Source organism: Nelusetta ayraudi, unplaced genomic scaffold (genome assembly GCF_046127955.1).
Source record: "Nelusetta ayraudi isolate G7.1 ecotype Tasmania unplaced genomic scaffold, CSIRO-AGI_Nayr_v1 ptg000100l, whole genome shotgun sequence".
Classification (NCBI taxonomy): Eukaryota; Metazoa; Chordata; class Actinopteri; order Tetraodontiformes; family Monacanthidae; genus Nelusetta; species Nelusetta ayraudi.
In genome coordinates this window covers 1,000,965-1,014,183 of record NW_027466150.1, presented here as the reverse complement: position 1 = coordinate 1,014,183, position 13,219 = coordinate 1,000,965, and the positions used below count along the sequence as shown (strand labels likewise).

Below are 13,219 nucleotides of genomic sequence, written 5' to 3'. Positions count from 1 at the left end.
CATCCGGACAAAACGATTTCGGAAACATCCCGACAAGCGACGAGATTCTAATTTCTCTCTTCTCGCGATAAAGCGCCTTTTTTCACAACAGTTGAAAGTGGAGCAGAAAACAAGGCCTCGCCGGAGATGCTTAAACTTCCCTTTCGCAACATTTTTGCTCCACTTCAGAGCTCCGCCGCTTCAAATTTGGAGCGATACATATCTCCACTGCTGGAGACGCCGCCGCCGCTCGCTATCAGCGCTCCTCATCCGCCGACATGCTCGGGAGATTAAGCCCGTGCGCACTGCTGCTCCTGCGCAGTGCCGCCGCCTGTATCTCCCTTCCTCCACCTTCTCAAGGTCAAACCAGCGGGCGCGCCGCCTCCCGATTACCGGGCGCCCTGTTTGAAGAAAAACCCACGGATGGCGCGGCATCAAATGCATTTTCTCTTCAGAGGAGCGACACTCTCCACCACCACCCCCCCTCCACCCCCCATTCGCTTATTTGAACACATGCACCATGGTGAGCAATTTGCGTGAAAAGGGGCCGTTGATGCGTGCTGAGAGCATTTTAATTAGCTCTCGTCTGCCCTCTCTCCGGCAAGCTCTCTGCCAATGACAAGGCAGTTTTTTGTTGTTTTTTGTGTTGATTCGGAAATAAACAACTTATTCTCCAAATTGGGCAGGCGGGGTCGCCGTCCTCTTCCTGCCTCCTCGCCGTGTCGATAGGATGCAGACTGCCCAAGTTGGAGGAAGGCCAAACACTGAAGGAGGGAGCAGAGCCTCCGACAGGGTCTCCTGCCACAAGGAGAGCTCCAACAAGGCTACTCCTTTGCCGTCTCTCACCCACACCTAATACTTCTGACTGTGCAACACGCGCTTCGTGAAGGGAGGAACTACCCTGGCAGTTTTTTGGGGTTTTTTTTTTTTACCGTCGAGTGGTTTTTTTTCCCCCGCGCAAGGCAAAAAAAGGCGGCACAGAGGAGCTCAGAGTCGTGGAAACACCTGCAGGCTTCTTTGTTGCCACTTGTGAGTGAGTGTTTGTGTGCGGTTGGCGTTTAGCGAGTCAGCTTTGAGTGGTGCTGCCATCTGCTGGCGGCTACGTAAACTGAACCCTGCCTACAATGGCGAGTTCGCTCCTCTCAAGCTGGTGGGTGAGAAAGCAGCGGCGTAAAAATCACACATGCAACCCTTAGTCCTTGGCAAATAAAAAAGGCGGTGCAGTTTGAGGAAAGTGCGATTTTTTAAAGTGTTCCTGCAGTATATTTTTACATGACTGCACACAAGGCTCATAAATTGTTTAGTCTGGCCCTTGAAATGAACAGAGTGTTTATTGCATGACTCTTGTGCATGCAGCAGCAGCACCAACGGAGAGTCTGTGATGTGTGAATGTGTTTGTGGTGTTTGCATCACTGCATAAAACAGAGGGCGATAAACTGTGAATCACCTCCTCTGCTTGCAGACCTAATCATCCATTCCAATGACCTAATTATGTCCATCAGACAAACGTGGGGATGTTTTTTGCGCAGAAATAGCTCACGAAAACCGGACCAGAGCGGCACAAAAGCCCAACAGTGCCCGAGTGTATAAGGAAATATTAACCCGGTTCTTTTTTCACCTCCCTCTCACACGCTACCGCTGATGCTGCTGCTCCTCCTGCAGATTAGAGCTTCACTCAAGGTCTGCAGTTTTTTTCTTTTTTCTTTTATGATATGCAAACCCTTGCTTGGCTCTGGGCTCCATCCAGGTGCTGGCAAAGATTAGTTTAGGTCAAGAGCGACTGCGTACTGGGAAGGCCAGATAGTGGGTCCGCTTTCCAGTTAAGCTAAGGTCAGCGAGGAGGAAATTATCGCGCGTTGAAAATAATGAACATTTTGCATCCACCATATTTGATATTTTCCACATGTTCCAGAAAAACCTCAGCACGATGTTCAAGAGCTTTGTCTCACCAGCAATGATCTCTAGCTCCTCCTGGGGGACCGTGAGCTGCTCCCAGGCTGGCTGCAAGTATATAATCCCTCCAGGGAGTCCTGGATCTACCTTGAGGCCTTTCGCCATGATGGACCTGCTCAGAACAACTCTGATGACATGGCACGCCAGAGGAATCATGATCAGATGCCTCAACTGGCTCCATTCAACAGCAAGGACAGCAGCTCTTCGCTGAGCTCCTTGTTCTTATAAAACAAAGCACTTAATTTCAGCCACGTTTGTTCCAGATCTTTGGTCACAGCCCAGTGCTCATGACCAAAAGCGAAGGTTAGAAAGATCCTTCAACCCCTTCCATGGAGATGTAGACTTCACAAACCAACCTGAATCTGAGCTACACACCAGTTTCTGGCAGAGAACCATGGGCTCAGAGTTTGAGGTACCCATTCTGATCCCGCAGCTGCAAACCGTTCCAAAGGCAAAGGCAAAAGTACATCATCTGCAAATGAGCAGAGCTTTATTCCTGGAGCTTCCAAGTAGGAAACATCCCTGACTATGACTGTGCCTTGAGATACTTTCAAAAACCAAGAACAGAGAACAGCAGCCTTGGCACAGTCAAACTCATAGAATATAATCCAATACGATACGATGCGATACGATGTGATACGATACGATGCAATACGACACAATACGATGCGATACGATGCGATGTGTGTGGCTACCTTATTAACCAAGACAGCCACACTAAGTCCAAAGCCTTCACATTTCTGGGCAAATCTCATCCACCTCTGGCTTCAGCCAGAGATGAAGACGAGTGTTCCCCTAAGTCCCCAGACTTTGCTCTCATGCCAATAAAACTTGCCACCCGCATTCAGAAGCATGTCAAAGTGCTCCTTCCGTGTTGGGGGAGTTGTAGGGGGTTACACAGTACATGCACTGAGATGTGGGTCGATGTTGTGAAGTGCAATCAGAACACGATGACATTTACAGACTGCTGATGGCAAAACTGCTGTTGTGTTCATGTTGTCTTTAAGTATCACACATCACACATGTTTCTGTTTATCTACGTAAAAGCTGAAAGAAATTGTTAGTGTTTCAAGCTTGTATTTTTGATTATTTCAAAAGTTACCTTTTATTAAATTGGATTTGTGGGTACAAAAATTATCGTCACTTCATGTGTGATTTTAGATGTGAAGAATTATGCATATGTGCATGAATAACCAGGGGAGCTACCAAATCCTCACATCTGCGCATTTGCGGTAGTTCATGTATGACTTTGTGATGACATGTGATACAAATGAATACATTAACTACGCCATTTGATTGTTGTTGGTGATTCATGAAATTCAGGCTGACCTCATAAGTAAAACCACAGTGAAAGAGACGAGACAAAAACTGACCAATCACACAGTGTTATAGTCATGAAGATGATGGTGATGGAAGATGGTGTTAGCTTTGTGCTCATTTCCAGATGCCGTGAAGACTGATGGGCTGTAGGCGGAAAGGAAAATAAATGACAACAAAAACTGAATAACCAAAAGTGACCAAAAAAAAAAAAAAAGCGTCTGTCATATCTGTCGGCTGTGAGCCAAATCTATATTTTAAACAGCTGTCTGCAACGGCATCTCACAACAGGTGAGATGAATCCACAAATTGACGGACGGACGAGAACGAATGGGTACATTTATGACAGGCAGGCGTGCCGGACACTTCCCATAGCTGTCTCCCAGACTTATGAGTGATGTTTTGCCCAGCGCACAGGAAGACACACGCATGTAATCCAAACAGATTCCCTCCGTCCGACCAGTTGCAGGCCGGGGAGGTGGTGGAGGGGAGGCAATGACATCCACTGTGTAAACACATTTGACAGGTAAGAAAACGAATGCCCCTATCGGGTCCTAGTGTGTCGGGTTATCCGCAGCAGCTCGCCAAGTGCAGACCCAAAGGCATCAGCGGTTCAGGACCCGGCGATCATCTGCATCAACTCGTAGTGAAGGAAGACACGTGGGGGCCTCTTAAATCACGCGGGGAAGCTCAAGTGTAGCAGCGAATAAGCAAAGCGCCGCTTCAATTTGTCAAAGGCGTCGCGCCTCATGCAGTAAACGTCCTCTCGAGTATTTCAATTTGCGCGCGTGCGCGCGCACAGCCCACATCCGTGCGCGCCCTCTTCGCCAGACTCGGAACTGGCAGGCTGCTGCTGACCCACTTTGAGTCGTTTCCATTTTTCACACACTCCCCGCGAAGCAGCCACAAGGCTCTCTCGCTTTCTCCTTCTTTTCTCCCCCTCCTCCGCCCCCTTTATATTCGTCCTCATCCCCTTCTCCTCCCAGTATTTACCTGGCTATAATTGTGACATGAATCATTTCAGACAGGGAGAGGCACAGCTTTCTGGGGGCGAGAGGGGGGAAGAAACACTCCTGGGGAAAAAAAAGGAAAAAAAAGAAAAAGAACCACCAAGAAAAACTTTATTTTGATTCCCACCATGCAAGTATCAGCTCCCCCATGTCATTGTGTTTATTGGTTTTTTTTTTGAGTGATTTTACTGAAGGTATAAGCGTTAACGCTGGGAGGGTAAAGTGACATTCTTTCAGCAGGGTAAATAATTCATTCTCCTCACTTTAAAATAAAGAGTTGGTATATATGAGTGAAGGCAAGAAAAAACTGTGCATGTCTAGTAGTAGTATTCAGAAACTAAATTGAGACCCTTTTCCCCCCCTATTGTCTTTTAAAGCATATCATTATTAGGCTCTAATGCAAATACATTTGTTTTAGTTTTGTTTCTTACTTTTAAATTGTAATAAAAGAAATTAAGAGAAAGGTCCCAAATGCATGGCTCGCTTGTGTAAAAATACTGTCTGGTCCGTTGATATCATCATGGTCAAGGTCAAACATTGCCTGTTCATCCTTTCACAGCTTCAATATGCATTGTGAACGATATCATCGATCGTGGGAAAATCATCCTTGACTGTTGTCTGAGTCACTGCTCCACTAACCAGCCTGAAAGAGGAATACAACTCATTTCTCATTGTGTCCTGCGCTCGGACCCGGGAGCTTCCTTCAGTTTGCGTTGCAGAAAATTGCCCGTGAGTGCAAATTTTATTTATCTCCTCCCTACTCACCATATCGCTTTTGAAAAAAGTATCTACACAGCACTTTCTTCTTCAATATTGCGTATAGGAAATGCTTTAGTGCACCGAATGCTAACAGGCGGCGGTTTCGGAGGCAAAACAAATGCATTGGTGGGGGTTGGGGAGGCGGAGACAGCACCGCACGTGCACGCTGCTGACCCTGTCTTTCATGTTTGCGATCAAAGTGTTTCATTTCATACCTGTGTTCTCGTGAAAGGAGGCCCGTGTAGGGCAACTCAGAAGCGCGCAGACAGCAACGCCGCCGACGGGCTTTGACATGTTCGTTTGCCTGCTGCTGCTGCCGCTGCTACTGCTGCTGCTGCTGCTGCTGCTCACGCACGGCTTCTACCGATTCTTTGCTTTGCTCTTTCTGTACCCCAAACTGATACTGAAGCAAAATTGTATTTAGTGCTTAGCTGGCGAGGAAACTGCATTTTCCCACAAAAGGATCTCACCAGTGCAGTTATTTGGATGCAATTTAAAATGAACGACATTTTCTGAAGTTGCAGTAGGAGAGATATTCTTTATGATTCCCAAATTGTTTACTGTTTACTATAAGAATTATTGCTGAATTAAATATGACAAATAAACTGTTGCCCATAAAGTTGGAACAATTTGTAGGGTGTTTGTTTTTTTTTTACACAATCCACTGTTCATTCCACTGTCCGTGCATTACCTGTCCCAATCATTAAGTGAAAATAATTGATGTATATATTTGTTGAGAGGTATAAAAGATAAGAAACGGCTGAGGGGTTACATAATGGCTCTCATCATGTGACGCACACAGCCAATTGTGGCCTGGTGCCACAAGCACCTTGCTGACTCCTTGCACACCTGATCAGAGAACAGACCTCATCTTCCATTTATCAATAATACTACTATTAAGACCTCAATCACTTCTTTATTGGTGCAGTAAAAGCCTCAGCGATTGTTGAAAATATGCTAAATTTGTTATCTGAATTTTACCCAAACTCCGAGCCAGCTGCATTCATTTGAAAGAAGCGACGACTGCACTCCGTCAATCATCCGACAGCAGGTCCAAACAGGGTCAGACAGAACGGCACAGACCTCCTCAATGCCAGCCGACATGGCACGAGGCAGAAACAGAGGCACTCAGACGCTTGGGTTTATTAAAATCTCTCTCGTCCTGCGTCGTGGACCTGTGATTGATCTCCCCTGACGTGTCCTTTTACCCCGTGTCACATTGATAAAGCGCGTCTCCACTGAGAGATGACACACTGCCTCCTCCTCCGAGAATCAGGGAAGGAAGAAAGAAAGAAAGAAAGAAAGAAAGAAAGAAAGAAAGAAAGAAAGAAAAAGAAGGAAAGAAAGAAAGAAAAACAAACAAAGAAGTATGAGGAATGCATTTTTGCACATAAAATCACAGCACGAGTGGTTGTGAGAAATGTCTCATGATTTCATTTTTGTGCGTTTAAGCATCACTGAAAAAAAAGATCCAATTAAATTAAATAAAATTGAACGAATTAAATGAAATGAAGGAAAATGAAATTAGTCCAAGGATGATACACATCAGTTTAGGTTATAGGGCAAAAATAGAAATTGAAAATTAGAAAGAGAATCAAAATTTTAAATTAGGGGCAAATATCAGCCAGAGCTCAAATAGTTTATCATTTCACTGGTGATTATTGATTTAATTAACTCTCTCTCTCTCTCTCTCTCTCTCTCTCTCGCTCTCTCTCTCTCTCTCTCTCCCGTACACGCACTCTCGTGACGTCAGGCGCAGTTCACTACGTCGCAAGACTCGCGCATGCGCAGTTCCTTGCTCAGGAAGAAAAAGGAAAATGTCGTTGAATTGGTACAGTAACGCGACCGGGCCTTTTTCATAGTTTATTTTAGAAATGCGACCTTAAGTCGCCTCTTCCCGTTTCCTATGCTGTTTTCAGTACATTTGCGCTGTCATATCGATTATTTCGTTTACTCCCGTGATGTTTTCTTCCTTTAATCTGGATTATTGTCATCAGCGAATGCTACCAATCGGCTCTAGTTAGCATCGGCTAGGCTAACAGTTAGCGACACGGAGCTATCGCTTCCTCCGCTAAAAGTTTCACGACTCGTGTGTGGTGGCGTGTTTGCTATATGTTACCGTTTGGTTTCATCAAATCTATGTATGTGTGACATGGCCAGTCTAACAACTTCAACTGTACACGTGTTGGGGGTATTATCGAGTTCCGCTGTTGGTCGACGCGTGTAGCGTATACCTTCCGCCAGGCGAGCCAATCTCTCGTTTTCTTGTATTCAGTTTTCTCCCGGCGCCGACCCAGCTGTCCCAGGACCAGCTGGAGGAAGAGGAGAAGCTCCGAGCTCAGAAGACCCACTCCACCGCTCTGGTTCTGTCCCGGAGAGAGCCTCCTCCGTACGGACACAGGAAGGGCTGGGTGCCCCGCGCACTTGAGGTAAATCCGTTCATACCTTCCGTGGCGGCATTGTATCCCCCACCAAAATAACACGTAGTTGCCCATTTTTAGGATTTCACGTTGTGTTTTATGATTCCTTTTTATTTATGTATTATTTTTAACCAGGATTTTGGAGATGGAGGTGCTTTTCCAGAAATCCATGTGGCCCAGTTTCCTCTGGAGATGGGCAGACAGAAGAAGACGTCCAATGCCCTGGCAGTGCAAGTGGACGCAGAAGGAAAAATTAAATATGATGCCATTGCTAAACAAGGACAGAACAAGGATAAGGTAAAATTGCAAGCCTTTATTTTGTTGACATAAGTATTCTTAATGAACGTGATACTTTTTTAAATGAATAAATAAATGTTTTCCGTCACTACGTTGGCCAGGACTTAATTTGTTAAATGACTCTCCTTGTCACAGGTGGTCTTCAGTAAATACACAGACCTGCTTCCTAAAGAAGTCCTAAACGAGGATGCCGATGAGTTACGAAAGCCGGATGAAGAAACTGTCCAAGAGGTGGGTGATCTCGCGTAGTGTGAGAATGCTGGCTGCTTTGACTCTAGCCACTTCCTTGTATTTCACAAATGGGGTTTATTTTTGTCTTTTGCATGTTTTGGGGTCAGTCTGAATTATACTGAATGCGTTTCCCCCTGTAGCTGACAGAAAAGACCCGACTCGCTCTGGACAAGTTGGTGTCCCAGAAGATTGCCGCTGCCATGCCTGTGCGAGCTGCGGACAAACAAGCTCCCGCACAGTACATCAGGTGCGCGCTTAAACCCGTTTCAACACATTGCAAGGGTTGTTTTTTTTTACACATAGAGCACATTGATAATGTCTCTTTGTCGTCGTTCTCCCCCAAAGGTACACCCCCTCTCAGCAGGGAGTCGCTTTTAACTCAGGGGCCAAACAGAGGGTGATCCGCATGGTGGAAATGCAAAAAGACCCGATGGAACCTCCACGTTTCAAGTAAGTCAACATGTACAACAAAGGAGGCTTTGAACACTGGTGATAAGAGATGTTTTTATTGATAAAGTTGTTGCATTTAGGAGTTAAATTGTTGTTATGTGTGTTTATTTTGGAAATTGCTAATTGATAGTGCAAACAAGTTAAAAGAAATTAGAAATTGAAGTTAAACTTTAAGGAATTTGACTGAGTGAAATAGTTTTGACTTCATGTGAAGTGTTTGTGTATCTACATTTTCAACTCAGTGGGGTTTTTTTTCTATTCTGCCAACATAGCATATACTTTATGGATGTATATAATGTTTATTGTTTGTTTTTTTAGGATAAACAAGAAGATTCCAAGAGGGCCGCCATCTCCTCCTGCCCCTGTGATGCATTCCCCAAGCAGAAAGGTACGGCTGCTTTGTTTTGTTTCAGAGTTCATGTTCCGCCTTCAGTGCTTCCTGATACTGACTGATAAACCATAAATCAGTTTGGCAGACTTGAAGGCTTCATCTGTTTTCTTTACTTTTCTCATCAGATGACTGTGAAGGAGCAGCAGGAGTGGAAGATTCCTCCCTGCATCTCAAACTGGAAAAACGCAAAGGTATTGTGCATACGGCAAGCATCATCTTCAGTATTTTGTATGGTTTCTCTACATGAATTCTTTGAATAAATATCTTAATCTGTTAATACTTCCCTGTTGATGCCGTCAACATCTTCTAGGGTTACACCATTCCTCTGGATAAACGTCTGGCAGCCGACGGTCGGGGCCTGCAGACGGTCCACATCAACGAGAACTTTGCCAAGCTTGCCGAAGCTCTCTACATCGCCGACAGAAAGGTGCGCCTCCCCCGTTCTTTTTTTTTTCTCCTTTTTGTCCTTCTTTCGAGTGCTCACTCGCATTGTTTATTCGCCACAGGCCAGAGAGGCTGTGGAGATGAGAGCCCAGGTGGAGAAGAAGATGGCCCAGAAGGAGAAGGAGAAGAAGGAGGAGAAGCTGAGGGAGCTGGCCCAGATGGCTCGAGACCGCAGGGCGGGGATTAAAAGTCACGGTGACAAGGGTGAGCGTTTCCTCTGCTGGCCTTTTCAAAATGTTTGCACATCGTTGCTTGTGCACCGTTTCATTTCTCCATCACTCTTCCACCGCCGTCTTCTTTCACGTGTCTCTCAACTCACATCTCCCTCTCTCTCTCTTCTCTCCCCCATTCCCGTCCGTCTGCATCCATCTCGGGCGGCAGGTGGCGGCGGCGGCGACGACGGCGACGTCAGAGAGCGCGACGAGATCCGCCACGACAGACGGAAAGAGCGACAGCACGACAGGAACATTTCCAGGGCCGCTCCTGATAAGAGGTGCTGGACACGCAACTTTGAACACGCCGCATGTGAACTCAGCCACCGTTTCATCCCAAGCACATGTGCACACACACACACACACACCGACAAACGGACAAACACTCGCCGCTTGCCGATGCATCATTCATGGCGGCTGCAGGATGCAGCCGACTGCTCAGGAGGCGTCCCCAGTCTGTTTGTGCACGTGCGCCGCGTGTTCTGGCGCGTGCGTGTCCACTTTGAAGTCGTCAGTCGGAGCTGCGGGTCTCTGGAGGTGCAGAGGAGGCCGTATTACAATTACCGCTCCGCCTGTCAAACCTTGTTATCTCTAAATTAACCTTCACTTCGGTTTGGCCGTCTGCGAAAAGGACAGCTGAGATGTCAGTCACCGAGTGCTGTCAGCGAAAGATTTTCCTTCTTTATTGTCGCACAAACACGTCAGCACAATTGAGATATTTAACAGTGGCGTCAGGAGGTTCCCGTGACTTTGGAAGTTGTTCTACACGCGTCAGTCCACAGATTGTTTTAGCTTCTTCTTCTTTTTTTCTTTGACATAACAAGTAACATGTAAGTTGAAACTGTTGCAGCACTTTAAAATAAAATCATAATTTGAATGCTTGATGGACGTTTTAGGTCAAAGCTGCAGCGAGACCAGGACAGAGACATCAGCGAGCTCATCGCCCTCGGCGTGCCCAACCCACGCTCATCCAGCGAGGCCCAGTACGACCAAAGACTCTTCAATCAGAGCAAGGTCAGGAACAATCACACTTCTCTTCCCGGGAGGAGTCTTGCTCACTGGATAATTTATCACAGGACAAGCTCCCCTCAAAAAAATTCTCCTCCTGAAATGAACGGCAACCTCAGAACCAAAGTTTTTCTCTCTCTCTCTCTCTCTCTCTCTCTGAAGGGTATGGATAGCGGCTTCGCTGGTGGCGAGGACGAGTCCTACAACGTGTACGATCAGCCGTTCCACGGCAACAGAGACATGGCCTCCAACATCTACCGGCCCAGCAGGAACGTAGACAAGGACGCGTACAAGGATGACTTCGACACGCTCATGCAAAACAACAGGTACTGGTCATCGCTCAAGCCTTTCGCGGAAATGCATTTACTCTATATAAATGAGTTGATTAAGTCACAGCTGGTCTTTGTCCTTGAGGATTGTTTTACTGTGACTTGGGGATGCAAATTATTGATTAACTGATTCATCGTTAGTTCATTGACCTTATTGATCGATTAATGATTAATTGATCAGCTGCAATTTCACAATGAAAAATGTGTAAGGAAGACATTATTTAACCCTTAAATAATGTTGAGGGTCCAATGTGACCCATTTTTACATTAAAGAATAGTAAACACACCCTAAACCTTTTATCCTCTGACTTTAAGTTGCCTTCAAATGGGTCACATTTCAACTTTGTTTTAAAAAAAAGTTGTTTAAAAGTAACTTGTTCTAGGTATATTATGACCATCACAGTACCTACAGGTGAATTGGTCTTTCCTGCCACCACACTGTTTTGGTGCTATTAACTACCTGTGTAAAAAATTGAGACTTATTTAATTTAATTTAATAGATTAAATTCTTCATCGGCAATTTATCAATAATCGATTAATTGTTAACATCCCTACGGTGACTGTTTCCTGAATTTTTTATTCTCTTTTTTTTCCTGTCCCGTTAGGTTCGTCCCAGACAAAGACTTCCTGGGTGCCGACCACGGCCAGAGGAGGGAGGGGCCCGTTCAGTTTGAAGAGGATCCCTTCGGTCTCGACAAGTTCTTGGAGGAGGCCAAGCAGCACGGCGGCTCCAAGAGGCCCTCGACGAGCAGCCGCTCCAAAGACGACTACCACGACAAAAAGCGCAGGAAGGAGTGAGCGGCGGATCGAGGCGGCGGCTGCTAGCGTGTTAGCGGAGGTGGTCCACACCCCATCAGTGGTCCGGGGGGGGTTTTAATGTGTCCGAGTCTCTGTAAGGACCCCGCCCCCTTCCCCCTTTGTACACAGTCAGGTGCATTTTTCACTCCAGCTTGAGTGAAAGGCTATTCTGGGAGTGTTAGGATTTTATTGACGGTCCTGTACCAACCTCAGAAATATTATATTCGTACACAATTGCTCAGTTTGATAGCGGAAGTAATACAAGTATAAGCCATCTTTTGTTTGATGTAATCTAAGTAATTTTTGTCTCCTCAATTCGAATAAAATGTCCTCGTCCCCCAAGTCACTGTCTGCTGTGTGCTAGTGAGACTTTTGTTTTGCACACATCTTTTCTTGGGGCCTGTGCTCATCTGGTGGAAACACAGCGTCTTGGAAATGATTGAATGAAATCTTTTTAAACAATAAAGTTCTCGTATTAAGTTAAGTTCCACTGGTGATTACAGAAGACACTGACTGCCGTCAATGTTTGAACAGCGCATGTGCAGAAGGGGTCGTGGTATTTGTGGGTGCCTTTAGGAAACATAAAGGTTAAGTGTGTAATATTTAAAGATTTTGAGAAGAAACGGTGATGTCAAGTGGCTACATTTTAAGTTGCTGTGCTCACCCTCCCTCTCCCAAGCTTGCCAGTGAACTACGGTGGCCTGCGCACACAATCCTGCATAACTCGTCCACCTTCTTCTTTGAAGGCTCGAACATTCACCCTAAATACAAAACGTGCTGTCAGGCAGCTGTATTGTCCACGCCAGGCTTCCTTAGATACATGGTGGTGCAAGATGGCAACTAACTGGGAGCAAGACCCTTGCTCTATGAATATTCTTATATACAGATAAGAATCGTTCTCTGGGCAGGAAAACCAAGTTACTTTTACTGTACTGCGAGTACACACTTTTAATCATGTATTTATTGCCAGTATTTCAAGCTTTTACCAGCATAAAAATCTGCCGTAAATCTGGCCAAATATTACGTATTGAACCTTTATAAGGGATTATTAATGCAATAAATCACATATGCATGAGGTGTCCAAAAAAAAAGTTTTTTTTCACCCCTGCGCCAGAGAAATTGGTGGCGTAAATTGACTGCTACCATTTTGTGGTGGTTTGAGGACAGTGCGTGTATGTGTGTCGGGGAGGTTTTGTTGTGAGAGGCCGGTTTGATTGTCAGTGTGAAGAATCCAACCTGACATGTAGCAGCTTAGTGTGACTGACTCATGAGGACAATAACGGCTACTGCATGCGGTCACGCAGGAGCATCCATGGTGACAAATCAGTCCAAAATGGAGGGGGAAAAAAAAAACACATACATATTAAAAACTCAAGCCAACATAATCAATTACGACTTCTTTCTCTTTTTCTTCCCCATTCTACCCTCTGTGTACTTCCTGTGTATTATTTCGGCCCGGCTCATTACTGCGCCGCCGGTTCGCGAGAGACGGCTTCATAATAAGGACGAGGCCTTGCCTTTTATGAACGTGCGCCGAGAGAGCAAGATAAATGAGAGCTCCCATTCAGCCGAGGTAGCGGCAGGAAATTATTTCGCCCGGCGCCGCCTTTGTGATGTAAGC

General features: G+C 45.7%; 1 protein-coding gene across 2 annotated transcripts; it reads left to right on the top strand.

Moving 5' to 3' along the window:
* Positions 1-6,762: 6,762 nt before the first annotated feature.
* Positions 6,763-11,940, top strand: snw1 (SNW domain containing 1). Of its 2 annotated transcripts, none has more exons than XM_076048374.1 (14): positions 6,763-6,849; positions 7,294-7,447; positions 7,574-7,735; positions 7,871-7,966; positions 8,107-8,213; positions 8,312-8,416; positions 8,735-8,804; positions 8,933-8,998; positions 9,118-9,234; positions 9,314-9,455; positions 9,633-9,744; positions 10,360-10,477; positions 10,634-10,797; positions 11,406-11,940. In XM_076048374.1, the coding sequence occupies exons 1-14, from the start codon at positions 6,836-6,838 to the stop codon at positions 11,596-11,598; spliced, it is 1,620 nt and encodes a 539-aa protein (XP_075904489.1). In that variant the 5' UTR covers positions 6,763-6,835; the 3' UTR covers positions 11,599-11,940. The 2 variants fall into 2 exon arrangements, with proteins under 2 accessions (XP_075904489.1, XP_075904490.1); XM_076048375.1 differs by having other exon boundaries at positions 9,314-9,458; positions 9,639-9,744.
* The last annotated feature ends 1,279 nt before the right edge of the window (positions 11,941-13,219 follow it).